The 26,588-nt window shown below is 38.1% G+C and overlaps 1 protein-coding gene across 5 annotated transcripts in view; it reads left to right on the top strand.

Annotated features, from left to right (window-relative positions):
* Positions 1-26,588, top strand: part of Rit2 (Ras like without CAAX 2) — a 354,330-nt gene that overhangs the window by 250,452 nt on the left and 77,290 nt on the right. Inside the window, exon 5 of one of the 5 annotated variants that reach the window (XM_040758001.1) lies at positions 1,742-3,180. The exons of the other annotated variants lie outside the window; for them this stretch is intronic. Coding sequence (XP_040613935.1) covers positions 1,742-1,825 — 84 coding nt within the window. The 3' untranslated portion in view covers positions 1,826-3,180. Of the gene's footprint in view, positions 1-1,741; positions 3,181-26,588 lie in introns of those variants that run through there. 5 annotated transcript variants of the gene reach the window in all.

The raw sequence follows: 26,588 nt of genomic DNA, 5'->3' as shown, positions 1-26,588 counted from the left end.
TCAGAACAAAGAACAAATAAAATTAATCAGGTTAGTTGAAATGATAGTGATTTAATGAAATTTGTTAACTAAAAATGACTGAATCTCAGTAAAATCAATAAATTATGTGGCCATTTAACTTGTGCTACTCCCATCCCCCACTCTCAGCTCCAGGAGAGTCCTGAAAGATGGCTTCAGAACCCTGGTATTTAAACTCTCCAGTGCACCAGACTCAGGCACCTAAGTAGGAGCAGGCCTAAGTAAAGTGTGTCTTCTGAGAGAAAACACATTGTTTACATGGTTTCCTAAGTTTTGTTACCAGAGCCACGCAGCATGAAGTGATGCATCCCTAGGGCATTTGCCAATAATGATAACTAAAGGCAATTTTTATTTATGAATCTTCCTGAGTCACACAGGTTAAATAAAACAAGACCAGAGAGGCTGTGAAAACCTCTGACATATTCATAGGGATGAGGGGTGCCGCAACACGTGCCTCAGAGAGAAGTATGAGTAGACTATGATCTTGAAAGATGGCTGGTAGGGAAGATCTGTGCAAGCAAGGATTAAAGATCAACGCAGAAATGGGAACGTCTCAGAGACCTCCAGGCAAGCTGCAAACTCACAGTGTCCCCCCAAGTAAATGCCAGGAAAGTTATCGATTAAGATGTTTACAGAAGTCTCTAGTCCGTTTCCATATCTATTTCAGATTATCACCGACTGCTGGAAGCAGTTCTACTTGAACCAAAGTGCTAAAACAAAATCTGCAATGGATGTCAATCATATCAGCTCTTAGTCTCCCCCAGTACTCCCGACTCTTCGAAGTGACAGAGTCTTGAGCGTCACGAGACGCTGTGCCTCCTTCACACACACCCTTTGCTCATTATCTGCCTTAGAACAAAGCATTTCATGCATCCTACTTTCCAAAAACAAAGACTCAGTTCACATCAGTGATGTCCAAACATCCCAAGGTGTTTCTTGTGGCTGTGATGCCGGCATTTTGGGACACGGGGTTCTATTTTGGTCTTAGGCACCGCAAGGTGTTTAATAGCCTCTCTGTATTCCCTACACTAAGTGCCAATAATTCCCTCGACTATGTAAAAGTCGAAAATGTCTACAGACATTGATTATGGTTTTCATGGATAACAGAAAGTTCTTTTTTTGTTCTACCAACTAAACAATTTTATTCAAAGCCCTTCATGTTCACAAGGGAGATTCGGGATCAGTGACTTTTAATTGGCTCTGGTTGGAATGAAATTTAAAGTAGATGTTAATTAAGAGAATGACATGAATTTCTATTCAGTTCTTGATATCACCCTGGATAAAAACAGGAAAGAGTTTCTGGATCTTCAAAGAAGTACCTGAATTTCACTTGTTATACTATTTGTATAGAATAATTATCCATCATCACTCAGCATTTATCAGATGCTTGCATGTCACCCTGCTTTGTAACTTTTGATGTAGCAAATAATGTTGAAGCCAGTTTGAAAGCAATGTGTCATAAACTGGAAAAAGCTAATTCAATTCATCTTGTAGGCTAAGCTCTCTACCTATTTTCTCTATTGCTCATTAGAATTTGCTCATTTTTTTAAGTAGAAGAGAAGACTTTTGACAAATTTATCACTAAGTTGTCCAAGGAGAACCACACAAAGATTGTAGTCCAGTGATGACTTTCAGAGGGCGTAACCAGAATGCTCTTACTTTCTGTTTGCACACTGGGTCAAGTGAATAGATGGATTCATTTCATTTTCTGTTCTCATTACAGGTTTTGTCAGAAAAAATGAGTTACCACGGAGTTTCATTATGTGATACACCTAGTGAATTATGGCAGTCAGCAAAGGATGGTTAACCTTCTCATACTGTATATCCTGAGTGACGATCCTGCCCTTTCTAGGTGCCTCCAGAATCAAAATTTACCTCTTAATTGCTACATAAATTTCAAGATGATAATGCTTAAATTAAACTAATAGAATGGTAGGGAGTATCTCCCTGATAAAAATGTCTCTATCTAATAATCTACCTTCAATCAAAAGTAAGATCTCATACACTTTGCTATCCAACAAATATAAAAATTACTTCAAAATGTCATAAAATAGCATTTGATAAAGTCAGGCATGTCTTACCCGCGTAAAACATTTTCTTGGTTTCTAGTAACGATAGTAGTTGTGACATAAAAGTCTGATGGTGTGTTCTTTTCCTCATCCACTTGCTTACTGCCCTTGACTCTTCCAAAAATTTAGCCCTCCCCAAATTTTTAGGATTATAAATCCAATAAGAGAGAATCATTTCACAGACTCTTGGTGCCTTAAAAGGGGAAAGCAGTTGTATGATTTGTCAACTCAGCTCTGGTTTTGGGGTAGAAGTTGCAAGAGAGGTGAATGTTTAAGTTTATTCAGAATTTATGTCATTATTCAGAATTTAAAGTCATACTATCACGTTTAATTGGCAAGACCTTGTTTCCATATCAAAATATTTTAGTGACCAGTCTTATCTCTACGTGTGGTGGTTTGGATAAGAGTGGCCTCCGTAGGCTCATATATTTGAAGGCTTGGTCCTTAGGGAACAGTGCTACTTGACAGGAATTAGGAGGTGTGGCCTTGTTGGAAGAATTGTGTCACTGGGGGTGGGCTTTGGGGTTTAAAATGCTCAAGCTAGGCCCAGCATCACTCCCTTGCTTCCTGCTGCCTGCAGAGTCAGATGTAGAACTCTCAGCTCTTCCAGCTGTTGGCCTGCTTGCTGCCAGTCTTCCTGCCATGCTCATAATGCATTAAAACCCTGATTCTGTAAGCAAGTCCCAGCTACACGATTTCCTTTAGAAGAGCAGCTGTGGTCTCTTCACGGCAATCGACAAGGACAGTCTGCTTGTTCTCAAAGATTTGGGAATATGTCTCATACTCATAACTCAGGGAAAACTAAGTTTGCCTCAATCTTCAATGTAATTTGACTGCACTGTCACCACTAAGACAAAATAAAACCTTCAGAAGAAAATGTCTGTAGATGCTTGCATTCACAGAAGAATGTGCAGAATTTAATAAAAATCTCTAATCAGCCCCTCATGAATGTTCTGAATTCGTGGTCTTTTGGAAGGTTAGTATTACTTTGCCGCTTATTTTTCTTTTGTCATAACTATGTAATATCTTTACCTCTTAAGTTGTTTACAAATATATCATATGCTCAATCTAATAAAGGTTTTAGGCAAATAGGTATCAGGATTTTGAGTTCTTTTATTTTTAATACTTTTAGATTTTACACACACATACACATACACACACATACACACACATACACACATACACACATACACACATACACACACACACACACACACACACACACACACTGTAATTCATTTATTGACCTTTCCATTCTCCTCTCTGATCCTTCTTTCACACTCACTCCCAACATGTCTTTCTCCCATCTTCATCTTTAGTGAGGGCTATTTGTGGGAACAAAGATAAGAGTTATTTACTTTCACAATGGCCTCCAGTGGGTTGCCATACCCCTAAGACATAACACTCCCCTCTAGTAGTAACCATAAACTACCTATGCTCTTCCTATCTGAGTTGCATTTTCAGAGGACCAGAATGTGCTAGAAATCCTCTGGATACTTGTTGAGCACATACCCGATACTGTAACAGCCTCAGTAGTAAGCAGAGATCTGCAAGAGAGCATCATCTAGTGCCCTGGAGCTCTGCTATAGAACAGGAATTAAAATGATAATAACAGCTCAAAATATGAGGGCAGAAACCAAAAAATATGACATCACAGATGAAGCTTCTAGGCTTCCAGTTTGTTTCATTATTTTAAATATGTAGAGATGAAAAATGCAAATATTCACAAAAAACCATAAAACTCAGTGAAGACAGATTTTGTAAATTTACTCTAAATTACAGATTCAATTTTTGTGTTCAGACTGTTCACATTTACTATAGTGACCAGAACAGGATCTGACTTGCAAATGACCAGGTTCACATGTACTTAAAGCACTGTTAAGTTTGACAGCCCAATAGCCGACCTTTAGATGTCTTGATCTTTATTATAGCAATAGTGATGGTACCTCTAGGTAACTTTGAGCAAACACGCACAAGTTCCACACATTTATTTCAAGTTGATGCAAAACCCTTACAAGAATCCTTGAGAGCATTGTGTTTGTTTTCAAAATCAATACCACTGTATTTTGTGTGTATGGGTATTGTGTACGTCTGTGTTTATTGTATATGTATGTGAGAGTATGTGTACATGTGCCAGTGGAGGCTGTAAATAGTCTTCTACAGTTTCTCTCCACATTTTTCTTTTGAGAAGGGGTTTGTCACAGAATCTGACACTCAGTGATTAGGCTAGGCTGACCAATAGACTCCCAGAATCTTCCTGTCTCTGCCTCCATAGCACAGGGATTATAGAATCAGGTCCTTCTGCTCAGCTTTTTATGTGGATGCTTGAGCTCAGAACTCAGGAACACGACTTCTGTTACTGCCTACTACTTAATTTTGTTTTGTTGTATTTGTTTAGTGTTGTTTTTAAATCATTTGACCTCAGATTGTCTTATTATATAGCACTTAAATCTTATACAATCCTACAGACAAAATTAAGATTTTAAGGTATGCTCCTGGCTTATCACTAAGAGGAAATATTTGTTAACATTAGGAAGGATACACCCTGTAAGGCCAAGGAAATCTCACAGCAGAAGGAGTATAAAGAATGTACCAGCTGGGAGACAACAAGAAGGGTTGTAACATGTCATGTTCTGGGCCAGACACAGGCACTGCACTCATGAACTCATAAATGCAGCTACGAGCACCGGCCCTGAGCAAGACCGTTTCTACAAGCAGTGAGTCATGGGTAGGGGGAGCACATGTAGCCTTACCCCTCATTGATGAACTTCTGGCTACTAATAGATTCTGGGAAAGGAAGAATCACTGCCTTTCTGTGTGTACACCATGGTAAGCTTGTCAGACTCAAAGGGATAGTTCCAAAGACACAATAAAACAGAAAACCCTGGCTAAACTCACTGGATCAAACACACACACACACACACACACACACACACACACACACACATCAAAAAGACATAAATGTGGGAAGAGGGTTTATAAAGAAGCAGAAGGTTTCCTGTGGATGAGGCTTGGCATAGTCAGAACACATTATACATGCATTAAATCAGAGAACAACTGTACTCAATAAAACTCCCAATTCATATCAGTCTTGTGGATAATGAGATAAAGAAGAAGACTAAATAGTAAGCAAACCACCAATAAAAAATAACCTAGTGGTTTTCCAGAAGTAGAATAGAGAAACACACATCAATTGCTGGACTCCTGAGTAGCAGCAGAGTCATCCTAATAGAATTTTGATCAATCTGAATGCAACCATGGACTCCATTTATCAATATTAGATAAAGTTTGACTTAGTCATTGGTACTAACAATTAGTTTGTCCATCCATCCATCCATCCATCCATCCATCCATCCATCCATCCATCCATTATTTTCTTCATTCCCTTGCTAGAGTACAAAGTCTACAACACTACTATCATACAAAAAACTGAACACCTGATTCTCAACTTCTGAAAAACACACAGTCATTAAGAAAGTAAGGAATAAATGGTGACAGCAAAACAGGGCGAAGTCCCACTGTGTTGCCATGGCAACCCCTTTGGAGATAAATGAAGTCACTGCGTATCAGATCAGGGAAGAAAGACTCACTGTGGACAGAGGAGACATGAAGTCATTTGGAAATTAGGCAGGTACCTAAATCTTGTCATCAGAGAGATGGTTTTAGTTGATTTACATGAAATTCTGTAAAAAACAAAAACAAAAACAAAAACAAAACAAGGTACGTATTTGAGTTTACTCTAAATGAGAATTTTCTCCATGTTATACCTACACTTTCAACTACTACAAGTTCACCTGTCCTCAGTGATCATCACCACAATTTTGAAATTGATCTCCCAGGGGTCTTTGCTAGTGATTCCCCCTGACATGCCAGTGGAATTCATGCATAAAGGCTGCTATTGAAGTCATCAAATACAGTCTGGAGCAGTTTTACACCCAGGCCAACCTTATCCCATACAACACAGTCCATTAACTCTCCATAAACACATTCTAGCAATTGAGATAATGTGGGTAATGATGAAAATGAGTGATGGACAGCCATGCTCTGGGGTAGAATGATTCAAAACTGGTGGCAGTTTGAATGTCCTAGCCAGATGTTACCTGATTGTTTTGATAGCAAATCAAACATGGAGGAGTGGAAAGGGAGAGAAATACAGGGAATTACCCTTGCCAAGTACTTTTCTTCTCCAAATGTCCCTTTGAGGCACTGAATGGATTCATAGCATATTATTCACTCTGTGTGGTTTATTCATGTGTGGCATGAGCGGGACACACACACACACACACACAAACACACACACACCACACACACATACGCACACTATTTTTCTAAGAAACAAAGGTAAAATTCATTAAGCAAAGTGCTGTTTCCATCTCCCTTCTTGTGATTTTCACTGAGCCTAGGAGGGAGTAAAATACAGCTCTGGTGTTTTTGTTTGTTTGTTTGTTTACATTCATGACTGAACACTGGGCTACCATATCATAACATCTGATGAGGAATGTTCTTCTGTATATATGTTTCTCTTATTGGTTAATAAATGAAACACTGATTGACTGCTTGACCAGACAGGAAGTGACCTAGCTGGACAGCATCAGAATTTAAGCAGGGACAAACAGGAAATTGCTCTCTTCCCTGTGGAGCAGTCATCATGTAGCAGGTAAAGGAGTTGCAGGTCAGGCATTCCCTGGTAAGCCAAGACCACGTGGAAATACATTGATTAATAAAAATAGGTAAATAATAAAGACAGAGCTAGTTAAAAAGAAGCTCAAGCCATCAGTCAACAGTTTGATAATTTATTTAGTGTTGCTGTGATTCTTTGGGGATGAGTGGGCAACAGTACCCTGCTGGGCCAGAAACCTCATGTTACAACATCTATTTAGAATATTTAAGGAATGGAAAAGAAATAAACTTAGAGCTTTTATCCAGAATGACTGTCTTTACAATCATGCTTTGCTTTGACTTAAAGGAAATACAGTTTCTGCTGTATCAGTCTTTTATATGGTTTGAGTTCTTAATACTATATTTAAACATTCAGTACTTGTGTTTAGAGGAGCAGTTTGCATTTTTTTTCAGCATAACTACAGTTAGCTTTTGTTGTAAAAGCTAATATACTTAATACAAGCCAACAGAGTTGTAAAAATTGTCTCCTAAATATATGGTGGGAGTGTGGTGGCAAAAACACGCATTTTGATAAAAGTTGTTGGTTATGGATAGCTTCATAAAAGTAAAAAAAAAGTGTTTTTTTAATATGTCTTTTGTCCAGGATAACTCCTAATTATTGCAAACTGTGCCTAACTGGGTGATGCTATTACAGACTTTTCCTTTCGTTTTATTGTATGTTCTGTCTCTTCTTTTTCAATATATTCAGGGACTGCTTCAGTTTTATTCATAATTTTTCTTCTGGGCTTTCTTTTTTATTAGATAATTTTTTGCACTGCTGTTTTGTAATTTCTTTTCTATGTTTACACCTACTACTTTGGGGGTTTTGTTCCTTAAGACTAATTTCTTAAAATGAATATTTAACTAGATCTCCTTCTTTTAAAAAAGAACTTTATTTCTCAAATATACAAAAAAAACCACGAAGTTTTAAATTTCCCTCTGGGCTCATCTTTAGCTATGTATGAGAAATCTTAAAACATATTTTTCTTTGTTTTTTAAATCTTAAAGTCTTTTCTGAATTCTGTTGTAATTTCCTCTTTATTATTTGGCTGTGTTTGAAAAATTGTTACAATACAGGTACAAATGATTTCCAGATTTGCTTTTGCTTATAATGACCTCTAGCTTAATGTCATGACTATAAGTTGTTATGGAATTTGGATCTTGAAAACCTATGGTCTATATTTCTTTTTGAAGTATTTTTATAATGTATATTCTATAGTTACCAAATGCAATGTCCTATATGCCATTTAGATCAAATCTGTGAGGTATGCTCCTTAAGTCTGTTTATATTTTGCTGGTGTATTGGCCACTTTACCTGGGATTGGTAAGAGCAGTATTAAAAGCCCTATTATGATTGGGGTCGTTGAGTTCTCTTTGCTAATATCAAACTATAAAGCTATGCTGCTAAGATTATCCTTATGTGATGTATATTTCTTTTATCATGTGAAGTATTCCTTGGATTTTAGTTTATCTGTTCAATCATAACTTAAACATAACATTCTTTTCTAGTTTTTGTGTTCTAAATTTTTCCTAACTTCTTTTTCCCTCTTTTAGATAGGTTTTCTCTAAGTAGTCTTAGACCCACTGTATGTAGACCACACTGGTTTGAACTCAGAAGATATTCATTTACTTCTGTCTCTAAAACACTGGGATTTAAGACATGCATCACCATGCTTGACTTTGTCTAGCTTCTTAATGTGTTAATCACATTCTTGTCTCTCCTATTCTTTGTCGTGTGACTATTATAATACATATTTAAATATCAAAATAAATTTTATTATGATATTCTCCCCTTGACCAAACTTTACATATCTTTTTTTTTCTGGGTAGAATTAAAAAAATTATCATCATTCTGGTACAACTTTAATTCATCTTCCACAGTTAAAACTATTTGAATCTGGATTTAGCCCTTTTTAAAAAATATATTTCTGAGCCGGGCGGTGGTGGCACACGCCTTTAATCCCAGCACTCGGGAGGCAGAGGCAGGCAGATCTCTGTGAGTTCGAGGCCAGGCTGGACCGACAGCCTCCAAAACAATACAGAGAAACCCTGTCTCGAAAAACCAAAAAAAATATATATATTTCTGTTTAAATACCTTATTCCATGCAATATATTCTGATCATTGAGCCTCTTCCCTATACTCTTTTCAGAGCCTTCCCATTTCCCTATCTAACGTTCTTGATACTCTTTCTTTCTCTTTCACCTTAGGCAACAATCAGGCAAACAAAACAAGAAAAAAAAACCCTCCAAACAAGTCCAAATTTAAAAAACAAACAAAAACCACAAGAAACACACACACACACATGCACACACACAATAAAAACACAAATTAGAAACTTTAATAGACAAGTAAAAGACCAATAGGAAAGGAAAGGCTCAAACGAAGCAATATGAGACAAATGTGTATGAAAATACCATTAAGTTCATTTTGTGCAGGCATTTGCAAAATACAGATTAGTTCTTAGGCTTCCCTATGGGTTTGCCCAGGTCTATTTCTAGAAAGCCCAATACTCTGACATTTATCTTGTATCTTTTAGAGGGCATGACTTTCTTTTCACTTTCATAAATTCTTGCCCATGTTTTCAGAATCAGGGTATATATTATACCCACAGATAGAGGGAAAGTAGTACCGAATTTTAGGCTAATATCTCTGTATTTTCATCCCTTTGATTCTTTAATATCTCTATAGTACTCTGATGCCCTTAAACTCTTGATTTTGGTTTTCATTTACCTGTGTATATGTTTGTATTTAACAAACACATTTTAAATTTTTTTAAATTTAAATTAGAAACAAGCTTGCTTCACACGTCAATTCCAGCTCCCCCTCCCTCCACTTCTCCCCCGCCTCCCACCAAGTCCCCACTCCACTCTCTAGGGAGGGTGAGGCCCTTCATGGAGGAATCTCCAAAGTCTAACAAACACATTTTGTTGGACAAATATATACATAATACATTTTCCCCTAAAGTTATTATGCCATTGTCATTACTATACATAAAATAACAATTGATATATTGTCAAACTTCAGTGGGTTCTATTTTTTTCATTTTACTCACAGAATAAATTTATTCTTTCTGTTCACAGAAAAAAGTCTATAGCAAAATTTCAACATTTTATATATTTGGATATATGATAACACAGAGATTTTACAAGCATTTGTTATACACAGTACATAAAAAGGTAAATATAGTAGACCTTTCTGGGAAGAGAATGCTGTATGCTTTATTTTCCAGGGCCCCTCCTCCTGAGTTTAACTAGTGGTGAGGTTGATATGGTTCCCCAATGATGTCACATTAATTAGCAAAGGGGACCTCATTGTGCTGGGCCCAATCTAATTCATAGTCCCTAATGACACTTCCCTGTAAGTATTGGCAAAAGGAATAGACATTAGAAGGACCAGAAGTGTTGCTGTTCTTGAGATGGAAATGCCATATCACAAGATGTGGGGACTGAGTTCTGAAGCAGAGAACTGCCCGTCATTAATGACCAGCAGAATAGGGGCCTTAGACCTTTAGACCTACAAGCATAATAGTAAAAAACCTGAAAACCAACTAAAAGAAATAAAAAATGACTCCTATCCTAGCTCATTTGACACCTTGATTTTAGTCTTCCTGAGACTGCCTCCCCCCACACATAACTTGCATTCTTCCTGCCAGCCTGGTCCCAGAGCCACATCAACCCCAAATAAAACACAGGACACTATATTAATTATGAAGCTGTTGGCAGTTTGCTATGATTTCTTATTGGCTAGCTCTGACTTAATTATTAATCCATAACTGTTAATGTAAGTATTTCCACGTGGTCTTCTCTTACAGTAGGAGAAAGGTTCTGGACTTCTCTCACATCCTACATCATGACTGTCTGTGCGTCTGTTTCCCAGAATCCACCTCAACTCCTAGTCCTACCTATCTTGCATCCCTATTGGTCAACAGTGCTTTATTCATCAACCAACAAGACAGACATATTTACCGAGTGACATCTCCTCCCCCCCCAACACACATCTACCAGAGCATACACGGCTGTTTGTTTCTCCACAAGCCTTTCAATTAGTAGTTATTTATTACACAACAAACATGGGAACACTCAATGCAGGCTACATTCTTATGTAAATGAGAAATCAGGGAATCCTTGCAGAGAGGACATCATATAGGCAAAAGAAGTCATAGGAAGAAACATGAAAATATTTTGATTCTGGCATTGCTTGTTATCAGAGAGACGAACGTCATTGTCTCTTTATTTCTCAATTATTTATGCTACAGTGTACCCGTTATTCTCAGTTCCACATACAAATCACCTTTGTGAATGATATTGGTAACTTCTTTGTTGTCAAACTTGACAGACTGTCTTCATTTAAAATCTCATTCAACCTCTTTTTCCTGATCATAAAGATTTGGTTCCCTACTGTCTAGATTCTATAATTTCTTTTCACCTTGACCTTTAGTTTCTACTGCCTATAGGTTTTCATATTCCTCTTTTCTATTTTCATTTTCAGACAGTCTTTGAAATTTCTCATTCTTTTTCCAATTGTGTCTGATACACTAATGACTACTGACTATCTTCATAAAATTTGTTGACTAAAATCCCATAGTTCTGGCTCCCTAAAGTTGATTTATATCATGCTACTAAAACTTAAGGCATTTACATTTGTACTTATCTGTTCACAAATACTGTAGTGTCTATTTTATAATAAATGTCATCAAACCTTATTGTCCCTTTGATTCTTTGAGTGTCCATGCATGCAACTAATAACCTCATGCCTACTGGAGGCCTCCAATGTATTTGACACTGTTTTAATTGTCAATTAGATTTCCTCTCTTTAATATTCCTTAATCGATTCTTGTTCTTCTGTCACTAACACTTAATATGGAGGGCCTCCTGCAATGGAGATGCTGTTTTGTGACTGTCTTTGGAGTCCTCAACAATTTCCCAATATTCTAGGCTCAGTTATACACCTTCAAAGTTCTATAGAAGTAGGTCACAATAGCTTTTGTAAAATGGAAAATCCTGAGCTTGCTGGCTTCATTCCAATGTCACTGAAGTCAATAAAATGATAAATGAGAATTTTCTTTGAATCTATATACAATCTTAATTCAGCTCTCCTTGGCTGTGGCTTTATATTTCTGAGTTCTGACCACTGAGTTTCCTAACGGGTAGTCATGCCCATGCCCTACATAAATCTCAACCAGTGTATCAAAGAATTTCATAAAACCTTACTTTATAACCTCCGAATTATTATCCTTATATCAGTGCTGCATCATTTTCTTTTGGTTTTCATTAGTGCGTAAATAGGAGAGATCTGAATCCCACATGAGATCTGAATCTAGCACGGGATTTTGGAAAAACTAAAGTAACAGATTTTAATGCTTGGGGTTGTGATGATTATCAGTGTGCATTTACTTAATCACAAAAACCAGGAAAGTACAAATGAACCATGGGAGACGGAGAAGCTCTAAGTAGGAGGCTAGTGGGACACAGGTGTAATGAAGGAGGAAGTGAGGAAATTGGAGGATTGGAGGGGTGATCCACGGGGCAAGGAAAAGAGGGATAACACTATGATTGTTTGAAAAAGCCATAGAAAAAATTATTTACCTTACTTAACACACACGCACACACACACACACACACACTATTCTTTTGTTTATATGTGCAAGTATAGTTTGAAAGAAGTTATACCATCTATATTGATAATGCTTTTGCAAGAGCCAGAGAGTATTTAACAAAAACACTAGTGCCAGGCATGGAAAACCTTCCTACATGTTCCTTTCTTTTTTCCAACATATTTTTATTAATTGTTTGGGAATTTCATACAATGCACACCAATCACACTCACTTCTCATTCTTCCCAGTCCAACCCTCCCACCCTTGGGCCTCTCCTGAATAAAACAAAACAAAACAAAACAAAACCCCACCAAGTCCAATTTGTGTTGTCCATGGTCAAACTGCCCCGCACTGCAGCCAGAAGCTGTCAACTGTGAAGAGCTCAACTTCAGCATCTTTATCACTATTTTTAAGGATTTTCTTGATAGCTCCCTGTCTAGACTGGTTTTTTTTTTTTTTTTTTTGGCAGTGGTGGTTGGGATTGTCACAGAAGCCTTCAGTGTCTCCTACGAGTTGTAAGTGACAGGAATTGAAGAGATTCCCCAAACAATATAGGTTATTTGCTATAGATGTTTATTGCCTCACAGATCTTGAAGGTAAGACCCTTGTTGAAGATGCCACATATTTTTGACATAAGACTTGGAGGAATCGAGCTAAAACTGACCCGGAAGTCTCCCTGAGGAGTAGCTCTCATCACACTATGCAAGCTTCCAAGGGAGAAGATCATCTACAATCCTTCCCAGCTGTAAAGTCTGTGAATCACAACAGTGACCAGCATGGAAAGATGTTCCCAGTGATACAACAACGGCATTTATATCATGGGGACAGCAACAATATAATTGGACTTAAGGCCTGTTCAATTGTAGGGAGGTTCTGCCTGGTACTATACAATCAGAAACAAGGAATTTCTCCAGGCACAAGATTGCTGATAGGTTATCTCATCCTTAAACAAATACACCAGACACATATAAGAATGCTGTGTCCACAGCTAAGCACTAAGCCGAACCTGGAGTCCAGTTGTAGAGAGGGAGGAGTGATGAGCAAAGCTGTCAAGACCAGGCTGGGGAAACCCAAGGAAACAGATGACCTGAACAAGTGGGAGCTCATGGACCCCAGTTCTGACAGCTGGGAAACCTACGTAGGACTGAACCAGGCCTGCTGAACGTGGTTGTTAGCTAGGAGGCCTGGAGAGTCTAAGGGGTGAAGACCACGTGGGGGAAACCCTCAAAAACAGGTGACCTGAGTAAGTGGGAGCTCACAGACCACAGTCTGACAGCTGGAGAACCAGCATAAGCAAGAACCAGGCCTCCTGAAAGTGGGTGTGTGTTGGAGGGAACTAGGATTGGTATGTAAAATCAGATTGTTTTTAATTTGAATAAAAATGAATTAAGAATGAATGCTGTGTCCATACATATATAATTCAAAAGAACATGTCATGAATTTGATATAGTAGGTGGCCATGGGAGAAGCTGGAGTAAGGAACAGAGGCATGAAAAGGATATAAATTAGTACTTATATATATGAAATTCTAAAAAGTAAATAAATAAAAAGTTTAAATGAAAAAAATCAGCTAGGAGGCACATAAGGGAGGGGAATCTGTGAGCTATATCTTAAAAAGGGCAATCCAGCTATAAAATATCCAAGAAAAAGTGATGTGTGCTTGCCTTCATTTCTTCTTCCGGAATCAGCATATCCATTACTGTTGTTACCATGCATCTGAGACATCAGACCAATTTTTGTGGCCTTTCAGTATGAATTGGATACTAGAAGCTCTCAGGAAGATTCCAGGCTTCCAGTGCCAAACTGAGCCTGTTGAGCCAGTCATAAACTGGCAGGTTACCAGGTTCTCTACCCCTCCAGCAGTCAAATGGCCATTGTTGTATGGCGTGATATTTTGTTTATGATTTATTAAGGCCCGCCTGAGGATTCAGAAAGCAAAGTCAGCCACAAGCCATAGACGCCAGGCACACCCTTTTAATCCCAGCAGCCAGAAGCTAGGAGGTGATGGTGCACACCTTTAATCCTAGGACTCAGGATTAAGAGGTAGATGGATCTCTGTGAGTCCGAGGTCACCCGGATCTACACAAGATTGATCCAGTCCCATAGAGAAACAACTCACACAAAGATGATCTCAGCACCTGGGATCACACGCCTTTAATCCTAGCACTAGAGGGGCATAAAAGATAGGAGCAGGGTCTTCAACAGTCAGAATCAGGCATTCCTTCTGCCACATTGAGGATAGGAGGCTTCATTCTCCAGCCACGTTGAGAATAGGAACACCCCAGCCCTTTTAGAGGTAATAGCTCTCTGGTAGCTTGGCTGATTTGCTTCCCTGATCTTCAGGTTGAACCTCCTTATCTGTCTGGGTCTTTCATTTATTTCCTGCTACTGTTGCACTGTGTACTCTCTAGTGTATAAGCCAATCTAATATTTAGATAATTAGGTTTTCTAAAGAACCTTGCCTAATACAGTGGGTGTCAGGTATGTGCTCACTGTTAAAGTCTTCATGAGTTATGTCTTAATTTCATTTCTTTCTTTGTTATTGCCCCTCACCTTGTTTCTTTCTGTGGATGTCCATAATGCTGTATTCCCAATTAGAGCATTCTTCACACTCTATGAAGTTGCTTTTTATCAGACTGTTATGAACTCTGGTCATAGCTATTTCTACCCATACCTAACAGCATTCACCATTGTATCCCCAGCTCTATTAATAATACATAGGGAATGATAGGTATTAGGTAAATATGCGGACCATTTTTTTCCAATACAGACATTGAAAACAGAAGTATTTTTGGATTAGAAATCAGGAGGAGGCTGGAATGATAGCTCAGTCAATAAACTGCATGTCTCACAATCATGAGGAACCAGGGTTTAATCACCAGGATCTAATGGGAAGAAAACCCAGGTACAGTGGAAGCTCTTGTAGTCTGTCTGGGACAAGCAAGGAAGAAATGGAAGGGTTCCTGGAGCTGGTTGGCCAGTCAGTCTGCACAAATTGGTGAACTCGAAGTTTAGTGAGAGACTCTATCTCAGAATATATCTATCTATCTACTATCTATCTATCTATCTATCTATCTATCTATCATCAATCTATCTATCTATCTAAACAATCTATCTATCTATCTATCTATCTATCTGGTGGATAGTGATTCTATATTTAATTTATCTTTGAATAACACTGTTGAATAACAGTGATGGGTGTGTGGAATCATGTTTCAAGTCAATGAAAGCCACATACAAGACTTTTTCTCAAGCTATTAAGAGATATTTTCCCCCTGTGAATATGGTCCTTGAGATATGCCACTAAAATGAGAAAAAAAGAGTGGATAATGATAAATTAGGATACCAGAGACATCAATCATATACAATGTGTATGCACACATACACATACAATCAATAAAATCTCTGACAGTTATGGAGTTCCAATAGAGTCAACTGAAGTCACTAAGTTTTGGTCTTCTCTGTTTTTAACCATTGTTTTCTCCATGGTGTCTTTACTATTAAATAGTAATTTCTCATTTTGGGGGGAAATGTTTCTCAAGGTCCATATTCACAGGAAAGAAATATCTTAATATTTTGAGAAAAAACCTTGTATGTGACTTTTATTGACTTGAAATACGATCCCACATACCTATCACTGTTATTCAAAGAGAAGTCAGAAATCATTGATTGGCTTAGGACTAAGCCAAGGCTCATGTCTGAATTGGATAGATTCTCTTGTTTACATTTGGCTTTATATTTATACAATGAGTTTCATTTGTCCCACATTTCAGTATGGTAGTTTTGAGATAGCGAGGTACTCCCTATTAGAAGGTGATAAAATCTTGATCATCCATAAAAATGATTAATAGTCAATATTGAAAATGCATTCATTCCTTCCCCAAGTTCATATAAAGCAAGTGTAGCTCTCCTGATTCTTTTTTTCATGTAGCTACTGTGAACTGTGTATCCATTAGTTTATTTCTAGACTGACTGGCTAAATGTTCTACATAATGCATATGTAAGTAAATTAATAATCTTATACAGAGAATATCCCTGCATATGTATTAATAACAAATGATGTTTTTTTAATAAAACAGTTTTTTTCCATATAGACACAGGGTTTCTCTGTGTAGCCCTGACTGTTCTGGAACTAGCTCTGTAGACCAGGTTGGCCTTGAACTCACAGAGATCTTTCTGCCTCTGCCTCGCAAGTGCTGGGAATAAAGGCGTATGCCACCACTGCCTGGAAAACAGTTATTTTAAATCAGTAATTAGTAGTTCAATCCTTTTTTTCTTTGTGTGGTATTCTGCATGCGCTCTTGCTTGTATGGTGCTATCCTCAACACGGTGATATTGCCAAAAGTCTATTACTAATATGATGGCAGCATCATTTTCTTGGACAAACCAAAATCCCAGCAGAATAAACCATTTTATAAAGTACTCTATCTCAATCATTGCACCAGAGCAAGAGAAAATAGTAATGCGAGGGTTGCATCAGATATTTCTCATATGAAACAAGATGTTGTTAACCTAAAAATGGAGATAGAATTGCTTTGTTTCAAAAACAGCTTCATAAGTGTATAATTAGGTCAACATCACAAATAAGACCATATATATCTTGTGCATTGAGGGGAGCTATAATATTTGGGAAGAAATTATATAAATGCCATCTTTATCTGCAGTACTTATATCTACTGAAACAACCATTTGCACCAATACTCTTCTGCTGAAAATCCTGAGGGATCTTGATGCTCAGCTCTCACCTGGCATCCTCCAGTGACATGCATATGTTAAGTGTTTGTGTCATCATAATTTTTATATGCACAGGATTCCTTGATCCCACACAACTTTAAAGCAAACACTGAACATTCCCCAAGCACTAACATGTCCACTAGTTTCTTTCTTGATTGAAGTGTTAAATTATTTTGAGGAAATTTAGTTTTGTCTTACTGAAAGTGTTCGAGACAGAATGTCTCATCAGGTCGTAATATATTTCCTTTATAAATTAATAACTAAAAGTGTATCTCAAGTAAGCCAGTGTTCTTAGAAACTGCCTATGATGTCTGATAAACTTAAAAATGTATTTACATTATGCTTTCTATAATGCATGTAAATTATTATTTTTACACATAGAAATACATGGATACATTTATCATCAATGATAAAATTACAGTAGGAGTACTTCAGTTATTTTAATTAGTCATTTATATCTTCTGTTTCTGACTAGACAGTTGGTATATTTTTGATACAGGATGACAATCGTTGGTGGTGGAAGATCGAAGGCTCTTTTACTTCCAAGACATTTTGACAATGCCCTGTACTCTTTCCACCAGACGCAAACAAACATAAGTTGTGAGAGATCTCTATTAGCAGATCATTAAACGAAAGTAAAATTGACAAATGACAAATCACACTTGCATCACAACAGAAGGTGAACCTGGCCAAGATCCTGAAGGAATAATTTGCCTGGGGGACCAATGTCATGAACAAGTGACATCTATGTGACAGACCCCAGAAAAGATGAGCAGATGCCCAAAAGCTGCCTAAACAATGAGAACAAACACAGACATAAGATTTAGTTGAAATAAATATGGAGTGTTAAGTTTATGTTAGAAAAACAATCACTAGACGAATAAAGTATGCAGCATATTTAGTCCTGGGTAGCATGAGCATTGTAAGAAAGCTGTGGAGGCTGAGAGAGAAAGGAGTTGTTAGCGTGACACACTGCTTCCAAGCATGAGAAAATTGGGCTAGGTTAAGACAAAGAAGCTATTCTTTCACAAAATAGCATTCCTATTTCAGAACATTGAAGGCAAACGTTGAAGACCATAATCAGGAAGGACAAACAGAATGGCTAAACATAATATTCATTACTGCTCCCATTAGTACAGTTTGGTTATTGAAACAGAGCTGTGGAAACACATGAAGACAGTCAGACATCCTGAAGGAAGCTGAGGATATAGAAGCTGAAATCCTGAAGTCAGTTATCGTCTTAATGTTGACTACAATTTCAGTAGTCAGGGCAAAAAATGAAAATCATTATAAGCAATGGTAATGATAAAAGAAACAATTGTATTTTGCAAAATGAGCCATGAACCCGTTTTATATAAAATATTTTTAAAAAAAATAAGATTTCCTGATTACACAACCTAAAAATTTGCACATTCCCCTAAAGAAGCCTCAAAATTCATTTGGCTTTGCGTTTATAGATGAGAGCTTGAGATAGTGCCAACTGGAGGGTATTTCCCATAAACCTACAGTGAAAAGGGTACAGAAGATGAATGAACATATAACATGCATGAACTTCCCTGATACGATATGATATCCTGATATGACTATACATGTTGCCTGGCGTTTTCTAATGTGCTTGCTGTTTTGTTTTGCCTTCCTGCAGTTCTGGGTATTGAACTGAGAACCTTGTGCATGCTAGGCAACTGCTCCACCCCTGATCTCCACTCCAGCAAAAGGTTACATGGAACATTTTAATGAGTTTAACTTAGTGAAACATGGATTGATATCACTCACGCATTTACCCCTTTGTCCCACCTAAAATCCCACACCATCTGTGTTCTGACACCCATGTTTATTCAGAGAAAAAGAGTTGTCTAGTACCAATGGCATTTTGTTAGAGACTCAAGGGCAAGCAGACTAATGACATGGCTCTGTAGCAGAGGATGAGAAGAAGGCTTCAGTGTGCTTCTTTGAAAGCTGTTAGCATAAGGAGACATAGGGGCCATTGGGCTAACCTGCTGCTGCCCTACATGATTAAGTAGTGGTACACTGTATCTTTTCAGGTTGGTCCAAAGTTGGAAGAACAGATACAATGGAGAGACTTTTGAGTTATTTATCCATCTCTGTTCATTTTGGGCTGATAATTATTGTCCTTGTGGATTGTTGCTGGAGACAGGAGCTGGACTTCCTGCGAGACTGATTTTAGTGGACCAGCTTGCTAAAGTGGCTATTGCAGATAAACATCTTGTTTCCGGGTAAGGTTTCTTAAGGTGTGAACCAGCTGTATTTTCATGTGTGGCCTTGCTGCTGCCTGTTTGTATAGTCAGTCTCTTTGCCCCAGATATTGTGTGTGCTCTCAAGAGTATCTCCAACACTATTAATTGATAAATGACAGATGCTATGCAACAAATGCTGTATAATGGCTTGATCCCTTCACCTCCTAAGGGAACTTCAATTTGTAAGGACAATAAAAACCCAGCACTTCATATGCTGATGTTGAGGTTTGCTTCAGACTAAGGACTTTTAAGGAAATGTTTAGGTTAATCGGGTACTCCAGTGACGCTAGGATTCTTCCATCTGCACTTAATAGTAATTGCATCCAACATGAGTTTTCCAGTTGGAGGAAATAATTTAGATAAGTGAAACAGACGTAACCCGCAAGCCATGCCTTGCCTCCCATTCAGGCAAAGTCCTATCCTGCATTCTCCCTGGATTTGTCTGTTTTTTCACTCTCTGTTGTCTTTCTAATGCTTATTGATTCTGTTTCCTTTATCACTTTCCATTGATTGTTGGGTCTCCATAGTCAGGCATTAATGGTATTGATCCTGAAGGAATAACCCTCTAATGGGGGTCAGCTGCAGCAAGACATGAGCCTGGCCCTCTTTTGACTTTTGTTAATTTGGTTTATTTGTATTTTGATCATTTTCCAGCATGTAAGAAGGAATTGGTTTGGGACGAGGGAAGATTTCTAATGTTTCCTAGCTGAGATTCTGTTTGTTGTATTAGAACCTTGCTTGCCACAGCTCCAGGACTTACCTGTTTTGAGCCTGTTTTATGAGAAGTTATTCCCCAGGTATGGCATATAAATGCTGGTTAGCGCTTTCTCAAGTGAGAGGACCATGTGCTCGCCAGATACAATACTACACACAGTCATTCTTAATGTTCATTTTTTCCTGTTATAAGTAACAGCTAATACAGGCTCTGGAGTGCTTCTTCAGAACTCTTGTATCCTAAGGGACTGATATAAACTCATAGATTTTAGCCTTTGAATTTTGATTATTTTAAATGATGTTGTAAACTTAGAAAGGTGAGCTTTTACATAGTAAAAACCAAAGCGGTATAAAGAAAAGACTCCTTGGTCTGCGACAAAGCTCTATCGAGGCTTTGCACCGCCACTGCCGCTGAGGACCTGTGTGAAGCTGAGCAAATTATTCTAACTCATTGTATTAGGTTTTCTTCTCTATGAACATAATCCTAATTCCAATAAGAATCAGAGATGGTGTTGTCTAACACATTTCCTGCTGTGTCCACATCAACACTAACATTAAAAATAATAGATAAGAGGAACTTCCACAAGCTGATTTTAAAATTTCAGCAGGGTGTTAGCCATTATGTTGATGAACCCAAAAATGATATTACAGAATACATTTTTGGGGAAAATATTTCCAAAGAGAAGAAATGAAAGGACTGCTTCTGAGAACCCAATTATTATTGTCTTACAAAAAACAGACAAGGGTGTAGTGCATGAACCTAATCACTGGGAAGATCCCAATCCATTTGAAGAAATGAAAAGTAATCAAAGTATGCAAAATGAAGGGCAACACCACGGAATGATAATCCAGGGTTGCATTGGGTATATCCCCCGGGTCTCTCAGCACCTCAGTTACCAGTCACATCAGACTTTGGAGCTGCCACATTATCCAAGCCATTTCTGTTCATAAAGCCACACACACACACATGTACACACACACTCTCATACACCACTCACACAGACAGACACACACTCACACAGACAGACACACATGTACACACACTCACACATACACACTCACACATACTCACACAGACAGACACACACAAGTACACACACTCACATACACACACATACTCACACACACACTCACACACACATGTACACACACTCTCATACACACTCACACAGACAGACACACACATGTACACACACTCTCATACACACTCACACAGATATATACACACACACTCACACAGACAGACACACATGTACACACACTCACACATACACACTCACAGACACACACATGTACACACACTTACATACACACACATACTCACACACACACTCACACACTCACACACACACACACACACACACACACATGGGGGGTTGCTGCAGTGTTTCCCATTCTGTAAATTACTTAAGAGCACATTTCATTCAGTTTCTTGTTTAATATTTACTGGTGACAAGGGTAGCCAAGGGCCCTTATCATCAGGTTCCATAAGTCCCATGCAATTCACACAGCAGCAATTTACAAATTATTAAGAGTTCAAATTCATGACTTCTTTTTGTGGGGTGGGAAAAATACAAAGTGATACATCAGCTCAAACCATCCTGAAAATCTCGAAGCAAGATGTCTACTACCAGCACATTGTAGACAGCAAAATGGGTCCATTTCTTCATCTTTCTTCATTATCACCATCTATTACTTCTTAGGACAAACTTCTCCTTATCCATAACCCAGTACTGGGAAGGGTTATTTCTTCCCAGAAGAATTATCTTCTCTCTGATATTATAGATAAAACTCCATAGAAGTTCACTTTGCTTATCCATTTATTTCCCTTTCCTGCTGATTCTGCTCTCCTCTTCTTTACCCTGGGTCCTTACACTGCCTTCTGATGCCCTGACTATATCACAGGTTCTGGACCCTAAGGCAGAGTAGGGGAGTTTTAGTTATAATCTACCTCCTCTGTGTGATTCCTACCGGTCTCTAACCCACATCTAAAACTTTGGGTTTGTGTGTCATAGCATACATGGGGTACCCGTTCAGCTGAAACCTCAAAGGTAAGGAGTGGAAACAGATTCTCAAGAGACATAAATATCTAGAAGACAGATCAGATGAGTTTCCTAATTTATTTTTGCATGGTTTACTTTATCTTTCCCCAAATCCCTCTGATTCTTACTGTCCAATTTCTGCCTTTAATTTGAAATAAAGGTCAGAAATATTTTACTACCCAAAAACCCATAGATTGCCTGAGTCTCCTCACTGACACCCACATTCAGGGGCTCTGGATCAGTCCCATGCTGACCTCTCAGCTATCAGTCTGAGGTCCAAGATCTCACCCTTGTTTAGGTCAGCTGTTTTTCTGGGATTCACCAGCCCAGTCCCTGTCACTGGGCTCCAGGAGTTCAGTTCAGTGTTTAGCTGTGGGTGTCTGCCTCTGCTTCTGTCTGTCACCGGATGGAGGTTCATGTTTGTCTTTTTGTGACTGGGTTACCTCACCCAGGATGGTTTCTTCTAGTGCCATCCATTTGCCTGCAAATTTCAAGATTCCATTGTTTTTATCCCTGGCACACAAATGGACTTTGGGAACCCATCCCACAATGAGGGATGCTTTCTCAATCTGGACACTTGGGGAGGGCCTGGGCCCTCCCCAGAAGGAAATGACAGACTCTAGAGATCCCCCATGGAGGACCTTACCCTCCCTGGGGAATGGAGTGGGGATTGGGTGGGGGCTGGGGGAGGGAGTGGGCATAGAGAGGAGGGAGAGGGAGCTGGGACTGACACAGGAAGCAAGCTTGTTTCTAATTTAAATATATAATAAAAAGTGTAAAAAAAAGAAAAATGAAGAAATGCAACAGCAAAAAAATTGGTTTAATAAATCTTCCCAGATTTGTTGTAGTAAGTATAATATACCCAGTGATTTTTTAATTCATTTCTGTAAGACATGCATGTTTACTAATAAGCAATTAATAATTATTAGAACTTCATGTTATATGTTTCTATGTTTATTTGATCAAACTGAATCAATAGTTTAACTAAATAAAATTATCTTAGCATAAAAAAACAAAACAAAATAACAACAAAAAAGTTAAGAAATATTTTAAATGAAAAACAAGGGACCTAAAAAGGAAATTAAAGAGTACCTAGTTTCCCACCATTTCATAAAGTAAAAAAACAAATTCCTAAATAGCATGACATAATATGCATTCTTTTGATATAAATTAATCCATCATTATTAATAATGAGAAAATGACTTCCCAAATATAAATTTATACATTTTATTTGGATGGCATCATCTTGAGCAAAAAAGAAAATACATTATGTCTTAGTGGTATGCATTGATTTAAATTCCCTTTATACTACATTCTGTTTATATGATTATTTGTTTATTGTGTGTGTGTGTGTTTGTGTGTATATGTGTGTGCATGTGTGTAGAAATCAAAGTACAACTTTGGAATGTAGGCTCTCTCCTTACACTATGTGGGTGCCACACACCAAACTTGTCATCAAGTTTAATCATCCATATTGATAGCCCTAAAGTTTCATTTCCATTCGCAATCCCTCTTGAAGGTATAAAATCTCCATGGTTTATAAAGTTGGATCTACCTTTTCCATGAATTAATTCTTTCATACGGAATACCGGTCTTTACCATGCACAGATGCTATTCCTGCCTTAAGTGTTTCTTCAAAAATCTGTATCTATTTCTTTGTTATGTATATGGACTTTGGGTAGAAAATACAGATGACGGAGTATGAATGGACATTTTTAGAAGGGAATACCGAATGACCACATGTACTAATGCTGGCATTGAAAGTCTGTCTTTAGAAATGCACTGTGGCCGGGCATTGGTGGTGCATGCCTTTAATCCTAGCACTTGAGAGGCAGAGGCAGGCGGACCTCTGTGAGTTCAAGGCCAGCCAGGTCTACAAGAGCTAGTTCCAGGACAGCCTCCAAAGCCACAGAGAAACCCTGTCTCGAAAAACCAAAAAAAAAAAATGCACTGTGTGGTCAACATAGGACATGGATTAACCGGTACGATTGACTTGGAATTCATGTTAAGAGAGAGTAAAAGTGAAAGACCTCTTTTAACGTGGGACTTCACAGGTTACAACTGTGTAGTTCTCAGAGCAGATTGGCCTAGTCCTGTATACAGTGGTACAGTGAAGGTGATCTGAGGACCCCAGCTTCCCCTGTTCATTCGGCAAAATTCAATATTTTGTTTTGTGCTTAGGTAGCTTAACAGTCATGTCTGTGTTGGGACTAATTTATGTCAAGCATGTTGAGAACACTCTAAAGCATTGAGTGAACTCATGGTGGCTTGGAGAGTGACACTTTGGGATAATAGTCATTGTTCTACATTATATGTAAATCTTTTAAGTTGTTTTAGAAGTATTTTAATTGATATAATTCCAATTGATAAACATTAATTAGTAGAGAATAATGCATACATACAGCCCAATTTGTAGCTTTTAAAAATCACGGTAACACTGACTAAATCTATTATATATGTACGTTTGTATGTACATATGTATGAGAGAGAACCAGTTCCAATTTTGTCTTTCCACTGCATGAGTGGTGGCTCTATCCAGTTACTAAGTAATTCAGACGAGTAAACTTCAATTAAACTATTGTTTCATAAACAAGACATACCATCCTGTTTGCCCAATCCAACCTATCCATTTGTAGATGGAGAAATAAAGCCACAAGGGACTTATGGGTGTTGTTCAATTCCATATAGTATCTAAAATAGATACAAATATAGATATTTTCAACTCTTCATTCAGAAAAACTTCAACTGTACCGTGAAAAAAACAAGCAAGTAACTTTGACAAAATCATGAATGATATTCTTCGCATCTTGGACTTTTCTTGATGACATATTTTGCTTTTCATACATTCCTAATTCCTGAGAAAGAGCGAAGTATGGTATGGTAACAGCTACTGAGTAAATGGTCCACCTACATCAGATACATAGATTGCTGGAATGTTAAACTACCTAGACTTCAATAAGAACAAGGTGGTCTTTGCCCTCTTCTCCTTTTTTTAGAGCATACTTAAGAAAGAAAAAATTGAATTGTGCCCTTGTATTTCTTCTTTTCAGTATTTACTAGGATTTTAGACACAGAGCTCATGTTCAATAAAGACTTGCTTGACTGAACTGAGTTGTATTGACTTACTTGGACCTAGTCAATCAATAAAAAGGCACTGAATATGTCTCACACTTACTTTAATTTGACACTGAGATGATACGAACTTTGACTAAAATGAATTGATATGGGCCAGTTTATGACATTCAAGCTGGCTGATTATAGATAACAGTTTTATGCTTATTTAAGTTATATGCACTATCATATGCATATAGAAGTTAGATGTTTACGTTAATTTAAAACTGTTTGATGATTCTATGACATGGATAGAGTTTCCTGTTCAGGAATCTTGCTCCTGTGTGTGACAGTGTTGTTGTGACAGAATCTTTAGGAAGCCTAAAGTTAGATAAGCAGGCCAGGAGGATTTGGCTTAGGAATGGATCAGTGCAGGGTGAGTGAGGAGAAAGATCTAATTCCTGCCAGAATAGGTTGTTACAAAAAACCATGAGCCTGGTCTCTGCCTGGCATCTAGCTTCTTGTCTCCTTTGGCGTCCCTCATTGGCTTTAACCCTGGTCTACTTACAAAGGTGTGCTGTAGCCAAGCAGCGCCCATCAGACCCCACCAAGTGCTAGCACTATGCTCTGTGACTTCTAAAACTGTGACCTAAGTAAACTTCTCCTCTCTATCAGAACCCAGTTTCAGGTATCCTGTTATGGCAACAGGAAATTAGCTAAGAACATTAGATTTTACACTAACCAACAATGGCTGTCTGCTATTGCCTTAGTGTCGGAATTGAACTCCGTGGTTGGTTGGATGATAAAGGGCTGAATCTAATGGTGGGAATGCCCCACTATTCCTTCTGGATGCCCCATCCTTGCTCTTCCCCCACTGTCAACATTTCCCGTACATGTGTTTCTTGGATGATAGTGTGCCACCAGATCTTCTCCTCTGAATTTACCTCTAACCCAGGAAAGGAATGGCAAGCCTAGAACAGCAGATATAAGCTTTAGGTGTGAGATTGCTTAAATGTGCTAAGGGTCAGCAGAAAAGCATGTGTTCCAGTCATCAGTGGAGTTTAGCTAAAAAGCAACTACAACAACAAAAAAGAAACCCAATATAATAATGGATTATCCAGTCATCCACCAAGCCAGTCTTTTCCAGAAGCACTTCCTTGTCTAGGTATCAGAACAGCTTTATGCAAAAGACAGTGTTTTAGCACTGGGATGATCCTCATCACTGATATTTAATTCATTTCATTTGAGAAGATAGTCCAAGCTTTCTAAGAATATACCAATTTAGGGGTAAACTAGCAAGCGTTCTCATTTACATAAGATGCTCCGTTTAAAATGATAATTAGTCACTCCCCGGCTAGAACATACAACTCAGCAGGCAAAAGTAATTTTAAAATCATTACACTTCTACATCATGGTCAGAAGGTCAGTACACTTGAATTTCATTAGGCAAC

This window comes from Mesocricetus auratus, unplaced genomic scaffold (assembly GCF_017639785.1).
Source record: "Mesocricetus auratus isolate SY011 unplaced genomic scaffold, BCM_Maur_2.0 Super-Scaffold_100015, whole genome shotgun sequence".
NCBI lineage: Eukaryota > Metazoa > Chordata > Mammalia > Rodentia > Cricetidae > Mesocricetus > Mesocricetus auratus.
The sequence above is the reverse complement of the archived record's forward strand: the minus strand, read 5'-3'. Positions and strand labels throughout refer to the sequence as shown.